Below are 22,710 nucleotides of genomic sequence, written 5' to 3'. Positions count from 1 at the left end.
AGCCCCACGCTGGCCTCTGTGCTGACAGCCCAGAGCCTGAAGCCTGATTCAGGTTCTGTGTGTCTCCCTTTCTCTGCCTCTTCCCCGCTCATGCTTGATCTCTCTCTCTCAAAAATAAATACACATTTAAAAAAACTTCAGATTTGGAAAGTTCTGGTGCATGTGTAGCCTCAAACAGCAGTCGGCCCCCAGGCCCACGACCACGGGCGTGGTGATGACCATGCTATGTGTTAGGATGGGGTACCCTAACTGTGAGCTCCCAGGCTTTGGTCTCTGGACTGAAGTCCCTCCCAAGCTTAGCTTGTTGGCACGACTGGGCTGACCACAGGCTTTCTCACTGGCCCTGCTTCGATTCTTAGCCAGATTTGCTTCAATTGGCAAACTCTTTTTTTCTTTGCTGCTTTCTTTACTTTTTGGGGGAGGGGTCTTTTAAATAGGTTTTAATTGTTCAGGCAAAATGGCTATTTGGAGTGAAGAAGTTTTTATTTGATTTCTTAAAAAATGTTTATTTACTTATTTTGAGAGAGCAGGGGAGGGGCAGAGAGAGAGGGAGACAGAGAATTCCAAGTAGGTTCCCAGTTGCCTGCACAGAGCCCGATGCGGGACTCGAACCCACAAACCATGAGGTCATGACCTGAGTCAAAACCAAGAGTCGGACACTTAACCGGCTGAGCCACCTAGGCACCCCTGGAGTGAAGATGTTTTTAGATTTGAATATTGTTCATTTAAATTTTTTTTTTTAACATTTATTTATTTTTGAGACAGAGAGCATGAATGGGGGGAGGGCCAGAGAGAGAGGGAGACACAGAATCTGAAGCAGGCTCCAGGCTCTGAGCTGTCAGCACAGAGCCCGATGCGGGGCTCGAACTCATGGACCGTGAAATCGTGACCTGAGCGAAGTCGGACACTCAACCGACTGAGCCACCCAGGCGCCCCGAATATTGTTCATTTAACATGGGTATTGACTGTGTTTGATCATCTCAAACTTTTCCTAAAATGATCATTTGAGTAACTTTAATAACTCTTTTTTTACTAGTTAGAACCTGGCCCTTTAGATGAAACTCAGATTGCTACTATATTAAGAGAAATACTGAAAGGACTTGATTATTTGCATTCGGAGAAGAAAATTCATAGAGATATTAAAGGTAAGAAAACATGTTGCTTTCCATGCCTCTGAAATCCTAAGGCGGGTGGGAAGGCCCAGTACAGGGGAAGCTTGTACTTCTTCTCAAAGGGAGGTTGTCCTGCACGTGTTCAAGGAGTGCCTTCAACCTGCCTGGGGTGGGGTGGGGTGGGGCGGCTTTTGAGGGGGATCCCACTGATCCTGCCCGCGTTGAGCACGAGATCTCGAGGACGAGACTGTACGTGTTCCGGAGGCACTAACGGGTGAAGCCGAGCAGCACAGAGCGTCAGGAGGTGTCTTGGGGTCTGTTTTTGCAGCTGCCAACGTTCTGCTCTCTGAACACGGAGAGGTGAAGCTGGCCGATTTCGGGGTGGCGGGGCAGCTGACAGATACCCAGATCAAAAGAAACACCTTCGTGGGCACCCCCTTCTGGATGGCGCCTGAAGTCATTAAGCAGTCAGCTTACGACTCCAAGGTAAGGGCCGACTCTTCCTGTTTTCTGGGTCCAGAGAGTTGTCTTTTGTGACCCAACCTCACAGCTCTTCCAGGTGGACCAAAGCAGGTTCCTTGAAGCAGGACGTGAAGGTAGTTCTCTCCGACCTTGGTTAGAAACAGATTTCATCTCTGTCTCCTACATCGTTTAATACCCTTTATTTATCCAGCCCACAGTTACTGAGTTGTTTTTTTTTTTTTTATATTTTGGCTTAAACAATGTGTGCTCGATGGTGGTGGGGACCAGAGAAGGAGCCCATTGGAAGGTAGGTGTGGCAGAACAGAGGACCAAGGTGGCCAGAATGGGTTCAGGCCTCCTGAGACGGCCAGGTAGAGGCATATGGGTCCACAGAGAGGGGTGGGGATTGTCTGTCTATAGGTGGCGCTCGAAGCCTGAGCGGGAGTGGATAAGGGAAGGGGGCCCTGGACAGAGCCCTAAGCATAGTTAAGGGACAAGCATAGAAGGAGGCTCCCACGAAAGAAATGGAGAGTTCATAAAAATGTTAAGACCAGAGTCTGGAAAGAATATGCTTTTAGTTAGTGCTACAGATTCTTCCTCTCATTATTTTTAATTCTTAGTTAGGATCATTTATTCTCAGAGGCTCCTTCCCAACAGGAGGCAAACCATAATTCTTCTTTTCCACCTTTTTTACCTGTCAAACGTCCTCTCCCAGTTTTTCCTGGGTTCTGTTTTCCCTGGTACCTTCAACTTTCTTAAACTTCCTAGTTTAGACTATAAATCCTAGGCACCTTGCCTCGGGAATCTTTGATTTAACTCCCCTCTCCCCCAGGTTGCTCATTCTCAGGTTGTACACAGAATAATCGTCACACGGTCCACAGAGAATTAATTGTTTCTTCTGAACAGTTTCTAGGAAAACAAATATTTAACTCACATACATTTACATGCCAGGCATTGTTTTCGTCTTTTTAAAATGGGAGTCTTGTCAGCAGACAGTAGACTTTTCCTAGGCACAGAACCTTCCTTCCGGCCCTTTGGGCATCGGTGGGAGCCGTCAGCTGTTTAAAGAGCAGATGTTGTATCAGAGTGGCAGGTGTACCTGCTTCTAGCATGGCAGGGACCCACCTGGCTCTCTCACTTTTAAGTTGTGGTGGTGGCTGTGACTGCCATGGTCATGCCGATGGCTTTGGTAGCCACTGGCCGGTAGGTGACTGGTGGGTTTTCAACCCCTAGTGTAACAGAGCTCTGTGGGCTTCATTGTGCTTTTTGCCCTGTGGATGGATTCCCTCCATCCAGAGTCCTCTCTGCAGCCACCTTTGCTGATGACGTCATAGCATTTTAGGGCTTGACCAGTCCTCTCTCTTTATTTTAGGCTGAGGCCCTTTTATCGGAGTTCGTAAGTCTAGGTTTTGGTAGGGACCAGAACCCAAGTTTCTGAACTCATCTGATTACACCACACTGATGGCTTTCTTCTCTTCCTTTCTAGTAAATGAGCTGATCAATCACGGCGCTTGTGACTCTGGATTCAGTTCTTGTATTTTCAGTATTAAGACACCCATCACTGGTCACTTCACATTTTTTCCTCAGGGAGTGGCCTGGTTATCCGGGACCTTCCCCTTCCTCTCTTTCTTCCTCTTGCAGGGCCACTCTGGACTTGTGGCCAAGATGTGGCCTCTGGCAGCAGAGGTTTTACTGCATCATAAAGCTTTGCCACCTTTTTTCCCCTGGAGTTCTTGTCCTGATCCAAATGCTCTTATCTGATCAGTAGGTGTGGCAGTGTTCTTAGGTGGATTTGAAGATACTGGTCTCCAGCCCTGGGGACGCCCGCTTGGCTGGGGAGCTTGAGAATGTAGATGCCACTCTTCTCCTTAACCTTTCACTATACCTCTTACTCTGGCTTGTCAGAAGTGAATTCTTTCATTTGCCTGGGTCATAGCCAACACCTCTCAACTGGAAATCATGTGCGAAAATTACATTTATGTGAACTTGGCTTCCCAGATTTGTTGACCCAGGAGGTGTGGAAAGTGCAGATAAGGCTAATCTCTATGTCTGAGTCTGGGGCCTCGGGGGATAACGTGACATTAGTTCCCTCCCAGTAGTTGTGGCTCTGGGCTAGCAGCTTTTGTCTGGAACAATGCCTGATTTACAGATCCTCTTCCAGTGACTGCCTCCCTTCTCAGAGGCTGGCCTGGCCCCCTGGCCGGGTGCTCTGTGCTCTTGGAGGGGCTTTGTGGTTACTCTGCTCTCCTGATACACACACAAACTTATTTGTTTTTTTTTCCATGGGCCCCTTCCAGTCTTCCTCAGGTGTCCATCCAGGCATTTTCTCCATCAGCCTTTGCATTCCAGAAAGGAGCGCACAGCCCCGGTGGGTGGTTCTGTTCCCATCACTTTCATTTTTGGTACACTCCCTGTTGTTCAAAGAATGGTCTGGTTGGGCCAAGGATAGCATGCACCTGCCTTCCTGGGATCTTCATCTTACTGGACCAAAGTTTTATTAGTTAATTAACTAATTAAAATTTTTATTCGTTGTATGTATATGTCTAGAACCTTGTTTAACGTAATGACCTCTTGAACCCGTATCTTTGACTGCTTGTCATTTGTCCAGACTCCTTAGGTGTCCTGAATGTGTTTGTACACAGAGGACGTACATGTAGGACGTCTTATGTTGATCTTAGTTCATAATCTAAGTACGACATTATTAGGTCATGATTACCCATGTGTCTTAAGAGCCTTATTCCTGTTATTTTTAAGGTGAAGTAGGGTAGCTTGGTTTATTTAACAAGACTTGAGAGATGGGGCACCTGGGTGGCGCAGTCGGTTGAGCGTCCGACTTCAGCCAGGTCACGATCTCGCGGTCCGTAAGTTCGAGCCCTGCGTCAGGCCCTGGGCTGATGGCTCAGAGCCTGGAGCCTGTTTCCGATTCTGTGTCTCCCTCTCTCTCTGACCCTCCCCCGTTCATGCTCTGTCTCTCTCTGTCCCCCAAAAAATAAATAAACGTTGAAAAAAAAAATTTAAAAAAAAAAAAAAAAAGACTTGAGACCTAGAAGATGTGCCAAGGGAGATAACTCTGCTCTCCCATAAGGAAGCCTTTGCTTTCGACACTGAGCAGGGGCTTGGGCTGGAGAACATTAATCTTTCTCCCTCGCCCCCCCCCCCCCCCCCTTTGTGTATAAGGTTATGGTGATGGCATGTTAGCAAATGGATTGGACTTGTGTAAAGACATAGTCCGTGTTCCATGTCCCTTTTGTGTATTCATTCATTTGGTTATTGCTGTAGTTGTGCCCAGTGCTAAATAATTGGTATCTCCCATGAGTAATTGCAGTACTGGGCAGGTAGCTCTAACAGGGAGCGGGGGCGCAGGGAGCTGAGTGAGGAATGTCAGAGCGAGCTGGGGAAGGCTTCACAGACCCCTTAGAGATGAGGGAGGGATGTTCGATCCAAGTCCAGTGTGGGAACGGAGAGACCTATGTATCTGGATTGTAGATTGTGGTGAAGAATGTAAATGAGAATGGAGAAATTGACTTGCCTGTTAACTGAAATATCCTGTAGACCCTGAGAGGCTGGTGTCTGTATTCTCTTGTAAATGACTTTTCCCTTTTTATGGCCTCAAAAGCAGTACATACTGGAAAACACTGGGGGGGGGGGGGGGGGGGGAAGTGATGGAAAAAGAAAAACACCTGTAGACCTATCACCCCAGCACAGGCTTAAGTTATTTTGATGTCCAGTCTCCAAAATAACCATATATTGTCTAACCATGGTGAAAAATGGCAATAGGTGATAGATGCGTTGGTGGAAAAAAAAAATTGTTAAAGATGAGTGAAAAGCAGCAGTATTAGCCCATCAGTTTTTGGAATCTGCGTGGTTGGCCTGTTCACTGCAGCGTGTGATTGGCCCTCCCTGTCTGGTGCTGATCCGCTGGCTTCCTCTGGTTCCAGCCCAGGATCAGGAATTACCACAGACCCTGCTGCGAGTAATGAGTCCTGGAGGTGGGGGCAGGATAGGATGTGAGCCAGAAGGGAAAACATGCAGCTAGGAGAGTAAACAGTAGGCTCTCAGCATGAAGTAGTGATTGGGGCTTTTCTAATCAGCTGTGTGTTGATGTTTGGTGCTGAAAGGATTTTTATACCTTTATATGCTGCTTATAAATGTGTTCCTCAGTACTGCATCTAAGTAAATAGTTTCTGTCAAATCCTTTTTTGACCTATGTTTTGACTAGTTATAACTGATTTGGGATTCGTATTTTTTTCTTTTCTTTCTTCCTTTTTTTTTTTTTTTTTTTTAAAGATTTCCTTAAAATTTTTTTTAAACGTTTGTTTATTTTTGAGAGAGAGAAAGAGACAGAGTGTGAGCGGGGAAGGGGCAGAGAGAGGAGACACAGAACCTGAAGCAGGTTCCAGGCTCTGAACTGTCAACACAGAGCCCGACTTGGGGCTTGAACCCATGAACTGTGAGATCATGATCTAAGCGGAAGCTGGGCGCTGAACCGACTGAGCCACCCAGGTGCCCCAGAAAAGATTTCCTTTTATTAACCACCTATATAACACTTCTAGTCCAGATCACTGCAGCTTAACAGATCACTTCCAATTCACAGCTATTTATTAACTAAGAGCAATGGATAAAATCCATACGCTAATTCAGAAAACTTCACATCACCACCAGTTTAGAACATCTAATTCACCAAGCTTAGATGATTTAAAAAGAACAATCAGAAATTAAACATCTTTGGGGTGGCTGGGTGGCTCAGTTGGTTGAGCTTCTGACGCTGGCTCAGGTCATGATCTCATGGTCTGTGAGTTCGAGCCCCGCGTCAGGCTCTGTGCTGACAGCTCAGAGCCTGAAGCCTGTTTCAGATTCTGTATCTCCCTCTCTCTCTGACCCTTCCCCGTTCATGCTCTGTCTCTCTCTGTCTCAAAAATAAATAAACATTAAAAAAGAAATAAAACATCACAAATAAGATTTTTTATTTGTCAGCATTAAATGTCTGAATTTTAAGCAGATTCTCAGACTGGTGGCTCCTATCCATCAGCTCGTTCAAGTTTAGCACTGGTTTCATCCCTAGTAGTTTTTCCAGAACTACTGCCTTCACCATGAATCTGCAGGAGTTTTCCTAATTCAGATGTGGGCTTCTTCAGCATTTTTACTTTTCTAACAAAGACCTCATGGAGTGGATAAATAGACTGATAAGCCTTTTCTGTATCTTTTCTGATGCAGTCTAGAATGAGTTTATAAATTGAAAAAAAATTTTTTTAATGTTTATTTTTGAGAGAGAGAGAGAGATAGAGCACAGTCAGGGGAGGGGCAGACACACACACACACACACACACACACACACACACACACACACACAATTGGAAGTAGACTCCAGGCTCCCAGCTGTCAGCACAAAGCCCAACAACGCAGGGCTTGAACTCATGAACTGTGAGATCATAACCTGAGCCAAAGTCGGACGCTTAACTGACTGAGCCCCCCCAGGTACCCTTGTTTAGAATCAGTTTATTGACCACTTCTTTCAGGTCATTTATCTGTACCTCTTGGGTCGTGATTTCTGTCACCTTTTTCCAATTTTGTCAGACCTGTTGGTGTCGACCATAAGTGGTCTTCTGCATCTGGTTGCATTTTTTAGTAAAGCCAACACAAAATAGACGAAGCAGATAACCATCGGTAATCATGACATCACCATGAGCTTCAGTCCTGGTCTGCTGTGTTTTGACCATGGAGCACATTTTCTTACAGCTAAGATCCATGTCATGGAAATTAGGCAGTTTTTGCCCTGAACATCCTCACTAATCAGCTTGACTTTCTAAATGCAGCTTTATCGTTCCTGCAAATCAACAAGGCTCACTTCAAAAATACAACCCTTGAGGCCATCAGATGTGACTTTGTTTCCTTGATTTCTCCTGACGAGTGTTTTTCCAGTATTTCTTATATTGACATAGCTGGTGCTTTCACATCGTATGCATCGTACTTAGAAAATGGACCAACCACTTTCTTCCTGGCTCCCTTTTTGTCACCTTTCATAAGGCACTTGTTCTGACCACCACCATCGTGCTGCTCAGGGAGCCAAAAGGCAGGATTCTTGTTTTGTTTTGTTTTTCTCCCCGCTCCTCTTCCTTGTGATTATAGACAGTTGACTGTGGTTCCTACTAGAATATTTTCTGTTCATAAATTTTTCATACCACTTACAGTGTGTTGTATCTGCAGATTTGTAGTCAGCTTACTTTTACTTAATTAACATGGTATTACAAGGGTTTAGAATGTTGTATTTTAGTAGCAACCCCAGTCACTGGCAAGAGTCTCTGATCATCAATGCCAGGTAACTCTGTGGTCACTTAGGAGCATGCCTCTAGAACTGTGCATGTAGGAAAAAAAGTCCGTTCACAGATACGTATCTGCATTTCAAAGCGCCTGCCCTTACAACTGTTGACTTGGGTTTATATTGAAAACCCGTTTGTTTTCCTTTAATATCTAGTTTCGTGTTTTTCCCAGATGGCAGTAAAACAGGTCTCTTCTGATGCCTCGATTTTAATTGCTTTGGAAAATGACCGCCCTTCCCCCACATAACTTTCATTTTAAAACCCAGACACGTGTTCCCATGTGATGCCACATTTCCTAAATACAGTAATAGATAGACTCTGGTGTTATTTCTGATTCTCTGTCAACAACGTCATCACATGTGCAGTATTTCCATAAATATGTTAGAGCAACTTAATCATTCCTCCCAGGTTTAGTGTGAGAAATGCTGCTGTTGAATGTTTTGGGCAGCATACACCATTTTCTAAATCTAAAATTACTTATTTAGGACAGATTCCTAGAAGTGGAATTAATTGGTTTTAGCAAGTGTGGATATTTTTATGGCTTTTGATACATAATGCCAGCTTCCTTGCCATGTGTTCAAGTGTCCATCAAGTTTTCCACATTAGTCAGCAGGGTGTGAGATGTCTAGAGAGGGAGTCCCCAGGGAGGAAGATGGCTCGGGAGCCCCCCCGAGAAGCCCAGGGAACAAAGGATAGAGGAGGATAGAGGGGGACCAGGTGCCCAGAGGCCAGGAGCCACACACCTGGCACCTGGCTGATCTAGGAGGATCCAAAGAGGAATTCAAGAGCTGGCATGACACACGGGCTCCTGGCTCGGCTGCCTGGCTGGATGGCACATGTTTTGCCATGACGAAGCTGTACTGGCCGGCCCTCCCGGGGGATGCAGGAGGGCGATGCCTGTGCCTCTCTGAAGACCTTGGCAATGTCTTATGGGTGGGGCTGAGAAGGCGGCTTCCTTGGCCGACCTTTGGCCCGTACTGGCGTGTGGAAGCAGGGGCCGGGTCCTTGAAATGTTGTGGCTGTCTGCTTATTGTCCGGCCTGGAGCCTGAGGGAAGTAAGTGCATGGGCATGCCACGAGAGGCCGCCAGCAAAGACCATCGTCAGTCTGGCCTTCCAATTACCGAGTTTTTAAGTGGTTGTGGGATGCTTGGGGGCCTGGAGGTGGTCCCAGGGGTCAGTGGGACTAAGGCCCTGTGTCTGTACGGCCGGGAGGCAGATGGATGCCAAGCAGCGAGCTTTGCAAAGAGCAGCAGTTCTCGCCAAGTCCAGGAAGGCGGGAGTGGCAGCTGGACGTTGAGGGGAAAGAGCTGCCGCCATGTGAGGGCTGAGTGCTCCCCCGCGCTCGCATCCCTCCCTCCCTGCATGCCTGCTCTCGTCCTGCCGCACGCCCCCGTGACCCAGCTTCCCCCTCCTGGGGGCAGGCACTCTGCGGTCAGTCACCTTCTTGCTGATTTTATTTTTTTTTTATTAAAAAAAATTTTTTTTAACGTTTATTTATTTTTGAGACACAAAGAGACAGAGCATGAACAGAGGAGGGTCAGAGAGAGGGAGACACAGAATCTGAAACAGGCTCCAGGCTCTGAGCTGTCAGCACAGAGCCCGACGCGGGGCTCGAACTCACGAACCTGTGAGATCGTGACCTGAGCCAAAGTCGGACGCTTAACTGACTGAGCCACCCAGGCGCCCCCTTGCTGATTTTAAAAGCAACTACACACGTGAACCGAAGCAGAGTCCGGGCTGCCAAGAGAAGGCAGGTGGGAATATGGCTCCCCGTGCCGACTCTTCCAGTCTGATCCCTGTAGGACGAGGAATTTAGAATGGGGCTTGCCGCCTGTTGCAGCCATCTTCACTGAGAACAGAAGAAATGGAGCGTGTGGTTGGCCCCGACCGCACGGGCTGCTGGGCGGGGAGATAGCCGTGAGGGTCTCTGGCACTCACTAGGGTTGTGAGGACACGGCGGGTCTTGAAGGTCAGAAATGTCTGTGTCCTGCCGTGACCCGAACGGTGTCTCAGCCTTTCCGTTTCCTTGCCGTAGAGTGAGTGGAGGGATCGGTTAGGTTCTGATCTGCCATGGGTTTCCAGTGCCTGGTGAGCAGAGCACCAAAGGTGTGGTAGTTGCTGTGGGGCAGAGGCCACCCTACCTCCTCCCCTGCTTTACTGGCCCCTCGGTCCTGCTGTGTCCTTAACAGCGGCTGTCCCCCTTGCCGGGGGCTGCTAGCAACTGCCGAGGGAGCCTCCTTAACTGCTTTCTTCAAGACTACCTGCTTTTTTTTTTTTACTTGCCTCCCATGGCCATGGGGTTCGGTTCCCCCCAGCTGACCTCCTGTGGCCACAGCAGGAGTGGGACTGGGCAGCTGGACCCTGTGTGATGCCTCCTGCTTCCTGCCAGCGGTGGATCTAACCAAGCCCTGAGAGCCAATTAACCTGTCATTTGACAGGAAGTACAGGAGCTTGAAAAACAGCAGTAATTGACTCCAGAAGAAACCAGACAAATCCATAATTTGGGGGCCTGTTTCTTCCTCAAGACAGTGGCACTGGGGAGATGGGGCAGGGTGCAGACTGTTGTACATTAAAAGAGCCTTAGGTGACCTGCCGGCCGGTCGCAAGGTATGGGCTTCCTTTGGATCCTGATTCCAGCAAGCTGACCGTGAAAATACTTTAAGAATTGAGAAAATTTAACTATTGTTACAGCATATTAAATTATTAATTTTTAAGTTTACTTATTTATTTTGAGAGAGAGCACAAGCAGGGGAGCAGTAGAAAGGAGGAGAGAGAGGATCCCAAGAGGACTCCATGCTGTCAGTGCAGAGACTGACGTGGGGCTCGAACTCACTAACTGTGAGATCATGACCTGAGCTGAAACCAAGAGTCAGATTCTTAACCGACTGAGCCACCCAGGTGCCCCATATTATTGTCAGTTTTAAAATTACTGTTAATTTCAGGTGTTGATAGGTAGTAAAAAACCCTTACAAAGCTGAAGCAAAGGGTGCACGTCATGGTGTGTGTGATTTCCTTTACAAGGCACTGTGGCAAAAAATAGACAAAGCCCATGTGGCAAATTGTTAATAATTAGTAACTTCATGTGATGAGTCTGGGGGGGGGGTACATTCAGTTAATATTCTCCATTTCTATGTGCGCTTGAACATTTTCATAAGAAACCCATTTCCTTTAAGTTCTAGGCACTATGTGAGGCACCTTGCTCAACCACCCTGGTATTATTCCCATTTTACAGATGAGAGAACTGGGCTCACAGGCTAGATATTTTGTGTAATGTCATAAGGCTTTGGTTGTAGAACTGGCGTTTAAACCCAAGTCTCTGGGACCAGTGTGGCTGCTCTCGACCTCACAGCTGTGCTTAGTCGTAAGCTGGCTTGATGGGATGAGTCGCGGAACCCCTCCACACCCCCAGTGTGCCCTCTCTGCTCACCTCTCCTTACCCATCCTACAACTCCGGGGACTTCAGTTAACACGGAGTGCCTTGTACTTCTAGCAGTAAATGGAGGGTGAATAATTGTAAAAGCTGCCTAGGTGCAGGGCCAGAGGATGTTTTATGTATTAAATTTTCTCCTATGTGTCGCCTATTTTGAAATTATTCCAAAGCCTTTTTTCTGTTCACTTAAAAATAATGATCTTTAAAACCTCAGAAGTACACTGAGATGTGTGTGAATTTTTTTTTCCTTCCTTAAGAAATCTATTTATTTGAATTTATTCACTTCCCGGTGTCTCTAAAGATGCTCTGTTGTTGCAGGCAGACATCTGGTCCCTGGGCATAACAGCCATCGAGCTCGCAAAAGGGGAGCCCCCTCACTCCGAGCTGCATCCCATGAAGGTTTTATTCCTCATTCCAAAGAACAATCCCCCAACGCTGGAAGGCAACTACAGCAAAGCCCTCAAGGAGTTCGTTGAAGCCTGTTTGAACAAGGAGCCAAGCTTTGTGAGTCTTGCAAGCTCGGGGCGAGCGTCTCTTCCTGTGCGGCCACACTTGGTCTAGATACATTTTCTTGGAATTTCTGTAATTGCTCTTGTCCTAGTCACCATTGTCTTCACGATCTCGTTGATTTTATTTTCTAATTTTTTTTTTTTTTAACATTTATTTATTTTTGAGAGAGCACAAGCGGGGGAGGGGGAGAGAGAGAGGGAGACGCAGAATTTGAAGCAGGCTTCAGGCTCCCGAGTTGTCAGCACAGAGCCCAATGCAGGGCCCGAACTCACGAAACGTGAGATTGTGACCTGAGCCAAAGTCGGAAGCTTAACCGACCGAGCCACCCAGGCGCCCCACATTAATTTTTTTTCTACATGGCTATGATTGATTTGAGTTGCAAATGTTTTTATTTATTGTTTATCTTGCAAGAAACGAAAATCTACTTATTTCCTTTCAGATTGTCTACCTTCTCATAACCTCATTGAGCCCGAAGACTGTTCTCCTTAATATTATATGTGGAATCATAAATTTTTAATATTTATAGTGAAAGGTCAGGCTATTTTAAGCCGTTTTTAGTAATCGCGAAGTCTGGCCAAAAAAATAAAGGCTAAATGTGTCTTTAAAGTAGATGTTTTCAGTTTCTTCTTGGTGTGTGTGAGGAAAGAAAAGGCAAATAAAAAAACAAATGAATCACCCACCTTGCCCTCCTATCCTTTCCTTTTTACTCTTTTCTTGGGTACAGTTGACCCTGGCAGAGTCATATGGCAGTAACCCTATACAGCGTTAGCCGAATTGTCTCTCAATTAGGATATATCTTTGAAAGTTACCTTTGTATTTCGGTGTTGTGTATAGCACCGTATGCCCTTGATTTGTTTCTGAGTTTTGCAGCAGCATGGGCTGAAGGCCAAGCTGAAGCCCTTTTTTAATGAGCTCCTATCTGAAAAGGGGTGACTGAGTTTACAAGAGCACCATGGTTCTCTAATATGCCAGCTTTGTGAAGGAATGCGATGGGGAAATGCAACATTTTCTCCGAACCTCTGGGGGTGCAGCCTGAGGCCACACAAGCCGGCATCTCAGAAAAGCATCAGGCGTCAGGGGTGTGGACTGTTCCTCTCTCTGTCGACACCGCTCTGGACGTGCTGTCTTGATGTGAGCCCCCCGCCACGGTGCAGCAGCACTTGAGAAGATACACCCGCGATGTGTACTCACCTTCCCATTCCAAGTCGACTTCTAGTATCCGCCTACTTGCCCAGTGCACACATCCCCATCCCTGCCTTGTCCCCACGCGCATGGAGGGAAAGGACGAGAAGCTGAGGGTTTGAGCACTTCTGACACACGTGGAGCTTCACAATCAGGGAAACAGACAGGGAGGGAGACATAACCTGAGGTGACCCAGGTGTTCTGTAAGCTTGAATTTGAGACACCTGCCCGGCTCTCGTGAATAAAGCTTTAGTAACTCGGAGTAGGTGGGACCTTAGTCTAACTGGTATTGTTTGTGTGTTCTTGCTGTTTGCCCCGGTTTGGGCTACATTCATTTCTCCCTGGGAAGCCATGCTCCCCGTAATGATTGGGTTTGCCATCCTCAAAAGCGGTTGCCAAGTTCCAAGTATGCTGTGTGGCTGTGGCCAGGCTGAACCGAGGCCCTGGGTGAGGGCCTCGCCCCAATCCCAGGGGAAGAGACAGACTAAGGAAACCAGTATTTCTGAATTGGGGAAGCTGATGAGCCAGGGAACTTGGGTTCTGTCTCGGTATCAAAGAAAAGGGAATCTCTTGGCTCCTCTCTAGTTCAGCCAAATGAACATTTATCTTACTGTGTTGGGGAGAAGGAGCCAAACGTTAACATAGAAGATCACCAAGGTAATACAGAATATATATTTTCTCTCCTGCCGGCATTTGTAATAACATGTCGTGTGAACACCAGAAGGTATGTGTTCTAGGTGTCTTGAATGATCTCTGAAATTCTCTGACACGTTTCCTGTGTAAATGTGTTTTTCTAGAGGAAGGTTGTTTGCTTTCATCGGATGGTTACCTATAGAATGTTCAGGACCGCATTAGATACTAAGTGCTGTGTGTCCACACTGAACGTGGACTCCTACCCACGGGTGCCCAACGACTGTTGTTGGAATAATGGCTTTTGTTACGGAAACGAACTCTGAAGCAGAACTTGATCTTTAGTTTAGTTTTAGCATGTTGTTTGACATTTTGAGGCAGAAGTCTGTCCTTCAGGGCAGAATCAGAATGCAGGGAACTTCATCTTATGCTTTCTCTCGTTTGGTGGTTTCCCAGAGACCCACTGCTAAGGAGTTACTGAAGCACAAGTTTATAATACGCAACTCAAAGAAGACCTCCTACTTGACCGAGCTCATCGACCGGTACAAGAGATGGAGGGCCGAGCAGAGCCACGAAGACTCCGGTTCTGAAGACTCAGACACGTGAGTCGGCTCCCCCGGATTGTAGGGTGCACGTGAGCCGGGCTCCTGTGGGCTGTGGGGGTGGGGGGTGCCTGTGAGCCCTGGGCACGCGTCACATTCGTGTGTGTTCTTGTCTCTTGTCTGGGTGTTGTGGGGGGTGGGGAGTGGTTGTTACTGCCTTGCTTGTGAATTCGATATGTCTTTAGATAATCCGGCTTGATGGGGATTCTTGTGTTTGCACGGGACAGTTTGGGAGCCTATTAGCCTCTTTTTGTTGCCAGTGGAGTCTGCCCAGGAAAAATCTGTATGGCGGAATTGCTCTTAAAGGACTAGAACTGGCCTCCTTCTCCTTTTCTTCTTCCTGCTGTTAAAAATATTGATCAAACTGCCCTAAAAGTATTTTTTAAAAGATAGAAACGTATGTTTTTACGATCTCGTGTTGTGTTGTGGTAGACACTTGGGTTGTACAAGCTCTGTGGGAAGCTGCTTACTAAAAACTGGCATCAAGTTAAGCCTGTTGGGATTCCGTTAGCTGAAGACACAAACGAGGTGTCGGGGGAAGCTAGACCACCTGCTCTGACGTGAACGTGGGGGCCGTTAGGACAGTGTCCTGAATACAGGCTGTGAGTCACTGATGAGACATCCAAGAGGATGTGTCCAGTGTAGAATGGCATCCAGGCTCAGGAGGCGTGTAGGCGAGGGTCATGGATTTTAAGTCATCACGCTCTAAATGGTCATTGGAGCCACGAGAGTGAATGGTGCTGCCCAGATTCCATCTGCAGAGTGCGAAGGACCGGAGGCCTAGGGCCGAGTGCTGGGAACCACCTAGTGTAGAGGACGACCCTGTGGATGACCCGGGTCAGGGGCGATCTGGGTGCAGAGAGCCTGGAGGGGAAGGGTGATGAGCAGGAACATTGAGGCTCAGGGCTCAAGCAGGTGAAGGACTGAGCAGTAACCCCCTTGTCCAGTGGTGTGCTGGGCATCAGTGGCCTTGGGCATCAGTGCAGGAGCGAGGTTGGTTCTGGCGTGAGTAGAATGTAAGGAATGGAGGCAGTGAGTGTAGGTAACACATCCAAGAATTCAGACTGAGACATGGCCGTAGCTCGAGGGGCGGGTGTGTTGAGGGAGCCACAGGCCTGGCTACTTGTTGTTCATGGGAAGGGAGACCAAGAGGAGAAAAGTGCCCTCTGGGAGAGGGGTTGTCGCGCAGCGGGGGATTGTTTTGCAGAAGAGACGCCTCTCTCCCTTTCGGGAGGCGGGATGGAAAGTGTGGGTGCGGCCGGCACTGTGGGAAGTTATGGGAGCCTCAGTCTGATGGTCTCTCCTTTTCTCTGAGGCAGGAGGCAAGGTCCTCTTCTGAAAGGAGGGTCAGGGGGGTGTGGTGGTGGAGAGTAGAGATGGGAGGTAGGGGTGGAGTCTGGGGTTGGGGCAGGAGAGTGTGGGTCTCCTTGGGACGGACCCGTGCGCTGGCTCACGGAGTTGGCCTGCATTTCTCTACAAAGGGAAACAGATACTGACAGCCAGGCGTCTGGAGGCAGCGACTCTGGGGACTGGATCTTCACTATCCGGGAGAAAGATCCAAAGAATCTTGAGAATGGAGCCCTTCAGCCTTCAGACTTAGAAAGGAATAAGGTAACGTTGGCTCAGCGACTAACACCTGTCATCCTCAGCCAGTGGTGGTCCTGAGTCCCTTTTGTGTGGAGCCTGCTCCTTCACTGGGCAGGCTTTTTTGGAATTTCTCTGTCCCTGAATTGACAGATAAGAGGTTATGTTGTCTGGTATCCTACGATTTCACTCCTATGTGGAATTTGAGAAACACAGCAGGTGAACATAGGGGAAGGGAAGGAAAAGATAAAAACTGAGAGGGTGGCAAGCAGCAAGAGACTCTTAAATATAGAGAACAAACTGAGGATTGCTGGAGGGGACGTGGGTCGGGGGGTGGGCTGAATGGGGGATGGGTATTAAGGAGGGCACTTGTTGGACTGAGCGCTGGGTATTATATGGAAGTGACAAATCACTGGGTTCTACTCCTGAAGCCAGGATTGCACTGTATGTTAACTAACTTGAACTTAAATTAAAAAACAAAAGAAAAAAAAAGAAAAAGATTCTATCTCAAGACCCAGAGAGTCAGACCTGAGAATCTGGCCTCAGGTCTGCTCTGCAGAGGCTGCTGCTGTCTCCCCACCCCACCCCCAGCCCTGCACCACCACCGTGGAATCCGTTTCCTGACACTTGCACATTAGCAGGGGTCAGGGTATTGCTTTGTGTATTGGGGTTACTCATAAAAGGTACCAGAATTTTGGGATGAGGTTTTTGTTTAAGATCTTAAAAACAAATGTAGTGCTTTTGGTACATATATAAAACCTTATTTTGATTAATTGGTTTTATGCCTATTTAAGTTTATGAAAAACTGTATTTTTAAAATCTTTTTACAGCACGGTGGCGTAGTCCCTCTCCGGCAGTGTAGACCAGTGGCTGCCCCCTGGTGATCCTATAAGTCTGGCTTTGATAAGCAGATAGGAGTTATTATAGAGGTTGCAAAAGTAGAAAATAGGCCGCTGTCCTACGACAGTCACTTGGCAACAGTCAGCTTCGGTTCTGGTTTCTGTAGTCAAGTCTCACTACATAGGTAGCACAGTGTTGGAATACAGATGCCACTTTTGGGACCTCGTGGGTCTTTCCATTTGGAATCCGGACCCTGGTTTCCCCAGCTGCATGCTTGATGCGCATTGCTGCAAATGAAACATTGTAGTTTAGTGAAAGACAGCAACACAGACCATTGGGTATCCCTGCAAACAGACAGCATTTCAGATTTGATGTGATGCATGTCTGAAGTCTACAGTTTGAATTGTTGCAGTATGAATGTTAAAATACTTCCCTCTGATTACCTTTTCTTTCTTCCCTAAGATGAAAGACATCCCAAAGAGGCCTTTCTCTCAGTGTTTATCTACAATTATTTCTCCTCTGTTTGCAGAGGTAAGATCCCCAGTTGACTTTGAGGGGGGGGGATGTGGCGGGGGAGGTAGTGGGGAGCAGGGTCCTCTTTCTGTGACATGTTGCCCGTAGCATTTGGGAGGTTAGAAGAAGTTGCCACAAGCAGGAGGAGAGTCCACACCGTGGTCCCATGAGGCCGGGCAGCATTGGGCACGACCTTCCCGGCGCCCCTCCTGGGAAACGTCCCTGTGATGTCACCTCAAGTGTCCTGGCCCAGCCCAAGTCTCTGTGTGACCAGGGCGATTTTCAGCCTCAGTTATACTGCCTTCTACAAAATCTGTTTGGCTGTAGCGTGGGTGCTTTGCCACAGACAAGTGTATGGCGATGTAAAAAGTAGAATTTTATTTGAAAGGAGAAATTGGATTCCCTGGAGACCTCAGTTGTCCCAGAGTGCCCCCATATTTCACTGGGATCCTTCTGTAGTCACTTAACCCAGCAGGCCACCAGTGTCCCCAGTGAGCAGCCCGTCCCTCCTTCGTTCTGGGACTACACCCATGTGCTGCTTCCCCGTTCCTTCCCCGGGGAGCCCCCCACACCCCCACCCCTGACTCATGTAGGTACCTATATGTATGTGGCATTTTGAGATGTTCTCAACAATAGATTTTGAAACTGAAGATTATTCTTCATCCAGTTAGTAGGTGGTTTGAAAATCAAGTTGGAGATCTCCCTGTCCTTTTTTTTTGAGCCCCCCCCCCCCCCGGCTGCCTGTAAGATAATTCAGAACGAGTCGCACTCTAGTACCTTCTGTTTGGTGATTCAGAGCTCCCCACGGGAGCCTCCATGCACACAGGCTCCCCGCCCTGCTCACTCCACTTGGCCTGAACCTCAGTCACACAGTGACTCCCCCTTGGCAAGGTGTCCCCCCCCCCGGTGTCCGGGTTGGCTTCGTCCAGCTCCTAGTCCGTCCCCTGCCCAGGGTCTGCCCTCTCGAACTTGCCTGAGGGGCCATGCTGGAGCCTGGAGTATGGAGTTGAAACCACTGAACGCACGGGTTTCCCACAGGGCAGGTGGAGGCTTCTCTGTGTCCCTCTTTGGCTCTCGTCCTGGCTGATTTTTCTGGGTACCTGCACTCTTCCTCTTCTGTCCATAAGACACCATCTTGCTCATTATTGTGTAGTTTGGGAGAGTGGTCCTCCAGGCTTTCTGGATGTTCCCTTGCTCCCCTGTGATCTTGCCATTGGCGCTCCACCAGCATCAGGCAGTTTGGGAAAATGGCATAGGTATTTCCTGTTTGTCTGAAGCCATGTATTTGTCGTGGGGCATATGAAGAAACTGTTCTGGAATCATTATTTGGAACTAATGAATTAATCCTAAATGGAATACTGCTTTGATTTTGATTTTTTTTCCTGCTAGCCTGAAGGTAAAGTCACAGGTGTCTTTTCTTTGTTTTTATTAGTAGTACTTGGTAACCACATGTTTGAAGTGTTCAGTGTGTGTCATTTTACATCATACTCCAAAACTCCTCAACCCCGTGTCTGCGGATGCGCGTGTTCCTGACATCAGTGGGTGCAGGTGGCTCACTCTGGTCGGGGGCTGATCAAGCAAGGGAGGAAAACAGAGTGGGAAACAGGGGAAGGCAGAGGTTACGCACTCAGGACTTGTAAATGCTGTTCTCTGTGGTTGTTAAGTGATGGGGAGCCCTAGACAGACACCGGTGGCCACCTCCGGGTCTGCTGCACCACAGTCTGACCAGCAGGAGCCCAGCGAGCAAACCCCCTCCCGCGGCCCCTCCCAACGACACGGCTTCCGGTTCCCTCGTGTGTCCCTTCAGCCGTGGAAAATGTGGTCAGGATGGGGTTGGTGCCGGGAGTGATGTGTTCCCAGCAGCTTGAAAGCCGAAACTAAAGGTGAATGATTTCCTAAAGGTGAAATCGAGGAGGGGGGCTCTTGTTTGGAGAGGCTCAGCCATGTACCTGCTGCCTGGTGCTGGAACAGCTTTCCCTGTCATGGGGCACGTCTTGGTCGCATCCATCCCAGAGAGGGCTTACGAGTCATCAGCCTCACGTGAGGCGGTGCTGAGGACACCGTCGTGATTTCTTATGGGGGCAGAGGGGCCGATAGGGACGCCAGCTTCCCAGAATTTAGGGGTGCCAGTTGGTTGCACGAAGGAGAATGTTTTGACAGCCCCCGGGTCCAGAAAGGCCATTTGCTGGAGCCTTCAGAGCCAGCCCCTTACCACCAGGATCTAAGTCACAGTGCATGCTGCAGCTTTGCTGTGGAAGCCAGAGCTGAGCGACTTTGGGATTGCTTTTCTGGTAGAGATTAAGGTCGAAGTGGAACGAGAGAGGGACGGATGCCTCGATCAGATCTTGGAAAGATGCACAGAAGGCTAGCTGTCTCTGTTCCTCGCTAGCGGAGGTGGTGACGTACGTCTGACTCCTGCCCTTCCTGTACAGAGTGCTCTCACGGAGCTGTTCCTGGAAAGGAACGGAAGTGGGCAGCGGTCTGGGCTGGCACGTCATGTAACCCTGTATAGGAGGTGCTCGGCGATCCCCGTGCCCATGTGGGTCATGCTTCTCTTTGTGTATTTCCAGTTGAAGGAGAAGAGCCAGTCGTGTGGCGGGAACACGGGGCCCATAGAGGAACTGCGAGGGGCCATCTACCTGGCGGAAGAGGCCTGCCCTGGGATCTCGGACACCATGGTGGCCCAGCTCGTCCAGCGGCTGCAGAGGTAACTGCGTCCAGGGAGGAGGGCCCTGCTGTGTCTGCCCCGTGGTTGTCTCTGCCCTTTCAAGGGACTGCTGGTCAGCCCTCTCTGTCCCTGGGGCGCTTCGGTCCGGTCGGGTGCTGTTAGCTTCCCGCCACACGGTTGAAACAGAATCAAGTTTCAGAAAGTTCTGAGTTCTAGAACTCAATCACTGTAAAAGAATGATAGGAATCTGGAAGGACCACAGACTTTGTGAGACTGTAGCTCTTACCACGTAAATGCCCAGTGCCTTTAAAAGGCCCCTGTCTGCTCCTAGTGAGGCAGCCTGACCCTCCGCCAGAGAGGTGTGCTCCTTACCCACGTGTTTGTAACGCGCTTGGTTTTCTGCTTTCAAAGTCAGGCCCATGGTGCTAGAAGTTGGGGCTCGGTGAGTTAGGACATGGGCGTGTTTGCTTCCTCGGTTGCCTAGGCCACTTCTCCCCCCTGCCCCGCTGGTGCCCGGGAGCCCTGCTGTGTCAGCAGGTGTGCTCTGCCCTGCCTGTGGCCCTGGGGTGGGGGTGGGGGGGGACGGCCTGGGCTTCCCCACCCACTCTCAGACTTGCGATAGACTCCTTGTGAAGGCCGCTTCGATGTCACTCCCGCGGAAGGGCAGTCATTTGGGGGGTTGGAGAGAGTGGAGAGGTGTGCTGTGACCCAGGCTCTGCTCTGCACCCCCAAACCTTTGCCACTCTCCCAAAAGCCAGCCACGTCATGGCTTTGAAATTCACCTCCTTTGGGGCACCTGGGTGGCTCAGTTGCTTAAGCGTCTGACTTTGGCTCAGGTCATGATCTCATGGCTTGTGGGTTCGAGCCCCCACATCGGGTTCTCTGCTGTCAGTGCATAGCCTACTTCAGATCCTCTGCCCCCCCTCCTCTGCCCCTCCCCCACTTGCAGTCGGTTGCTCGCTCTCAAAAGTAAACAAACATTTAAAAAATTTAAAAAGGAAAACAAAAAATACCTTCCAGGTGAATTGTGAATTGTCCAGGCTCCTGAGCCCCTTCCAGAGCAAGGCCGAGCCTCAGTGACAGTGAGGAACATTTCAGCTCTTTCCAGAGAGGCTGCCTTGACAACACATAAGGAAGTTGGGGGCACATTGGGTTTCTTTTGCCACTTGGAAGTGATGGCCGAAGGGGCTGCCCTCTGGCAGGGGCCGAGCCCTGGTGAAGGGCGACGTAGGGGCCCGGCCTCGCTCCTCCCTGCAGGTTTGTCCCTGCGGCCACAGGCTCCTTTGTAGAAGGTGTCTGGCCTTCCGAGCTGGTGCTCGAGGGCTGCTGGAGAATGAGGCCCGTTTACGTGGCCGCCGCCTATTCTGAGGCTGGAAGGACTCCGTTACGCTTTCAGGTTTACCCCCCTCCCCGCTGTTGACAGGAACAAATCTGAGGCATAAAGGAAGAGAGAGCTGCAGTCACCCGTCCGCTCACCCGCACAGGGGCTGACAGGTCTGCGTGTGCCATCCCGCGTGCACGTGCAGAGACGGTCGTGTGGCATTGTTAGAGGGCTCACCGGCTGTTGGTCGTGAGACAACCCTTCTCAGCTCCTCGGCTGCCCCCTGTTCCTTCATCATGACTTAATGGCCACTTTTCTCATTTCTCGGAGCAGTCTGGACTCCCTTCGCTCCCCATTCTAGTTGTGTTTCGAAAATTCCTGTTAAAAGGAACCGTACAATCACGTGGCTGGTTCTGGTGGTTCTGTGCGTGGTCTTGGTTTGGTTTGCTGCTTTCCTAGTGTCCCTTTTAGGACTCTTTTCCACGTTGTCTCAAACTGCCTGAGATGCTTAGCAGGAATGCCCGCACGTGACCCGATTTCCCTGAGGCTCCGGGACACGGGGGTGTGGCCTGTGCATTTTTGTTGATCTCTCTGCTCCCTCCTTGGCACTGTGGACCCAGGGATCTCCACCTGTGCTCTCCAGTAGACAGTGTGAGCCACGCACAGAGCTTCAGGTTTTCTAGTTACCTCATGAGAAAACCAGAAGAGTGGAACAGGTAAAGTTAGTTGTAATAATAGATTTTTTAACTCACTGCTTGCCACATCTTTCTCGACACGTGGTCGGTGCACACTGTTACCGGGGAGGCGTTTCGTACTTGCTTTTTACCAGGTCTTTGCAGTCTGGTGTGTTTTACGCTTCACAGCACGTGTCAGTGTGAACTGGCCACATTTTGGGGTCTCGGCCACCGCTGGGGTGAGCGTTGAGCATCTGTAAGTCAGATGTGATTGCCGCTGTCCACATCATGTTTAAATTTGTACTCGCGGGGAGCCTGGGTGGCTCAGTCGGTTGAGCGTTCGACTTTGGCTCAGGTCACGATCTCGCGGTCCATGAGTTCGAGCCCCGTGTCGGGCTCTGTGCTGTCAGCTCAGAGCCTGGAGCCTGTTTCGGATTCTGTGTCTCCCTCTCTCTCTGACCCTCCCCCGTTCATGCTCTGTTTCTCTCTGTCTCAAAAATAAATAAATGTTAAAAAAAAAAAAATTAAAAAAAAAATAAATAAATTTGTACTCGCCAAACACTAGTCCACGTTCTTTCTTCTGGCCTCCAGACCATTCTGTCTTGTTTTCCTTTCCTTTGTCATGTGCAGACACGCTCTCCTCTGCAACCAGCAGAGGACCCTGCTCCTGGGGGGCTCTTAGCTGGGTCCCCACAGGCTTATTAGCAGGTGCTGTCCGTTCACTCCTTGGAGGCCCCCCGAGCTCTTCCTGTGTGTTCCCCACCCACATGCCACCATGCCACAGTGGCCACTGCTGCTGCCTCTTTCCCGTTTAGCTCCATAAAGGCGGTCCCTCAGTGGATCGCCTCAGAAAATATAAACGAT

The 22,710-nt window shown here is 49.1% G+C and overlaps 1 protein-coding gene and 1 pseudogene across 2 annotated transcripts in view; one reads left to right on the top strand and one right to left on the bottom strand.

Annotated features, from left to right (window-relative positions):
* Positions 1–22,710, top strand: part of STK24 (serine/threonine kinase 24) — a 122,512-nt gene that overhangs the window by 95,293 nt on the left and 4,509 nt on the right. For both annotated transcript variants that reach the window (XM_047851408.1, XM_047851399.1), the window contains exons 4-10: positions 1,037–1,145; positions 1,441–1,598; positions 11,641–11,826; positions 14,101–14,246; positions 15,728–15,857; positions 17,133–17,201; positions 19,754–19,890. In XM_047851408.1, the coding sequence (XP_047707364.1) occupies positions 1,037–1,145; positions 1,441–1,598; positions 11,641–11,826; positions 14,101–14,246; positions 15,728–15,857; positions 17,133–17,201; positions 19,754–19,890 (935 nt within the window). The remainder of the gene's footprint in view (positions 1–1,036; positions 1,146–1,440; positions 1,599–11,640; positions 11,827–14,100; positions 14,247–15,727; positions 15,858–17,132; positions 17,202–19,753; positions 19,891–22,710) is intronic.
* On the bottom strand, positions 6,566–10,889 carry LOC125169669 (40S ribosomal protein S3a-like; annotated as a pseudogene).

The sequence above is a fragment of the Prionailurus viverrinus genome, chromosome A1 (assembly GCF_022837055.1).
Source record: "Prionailurus viverrinus isolate Anna chromosome A1, UM_Priviv_1.0, whole genome shotgun sequence".
Taxonomy (NCBI): Eukaryota; Metazoa; Chordata; class Mammalia; order Carnivora; family Felidae; genus Prionailurus; species Prionailurus viverrinus.
The sequence above is the reverse complement of the archived record's forward strand: the minus strand, read 5'-3'. Positions and strand labels throughout refer to the sequence as shown.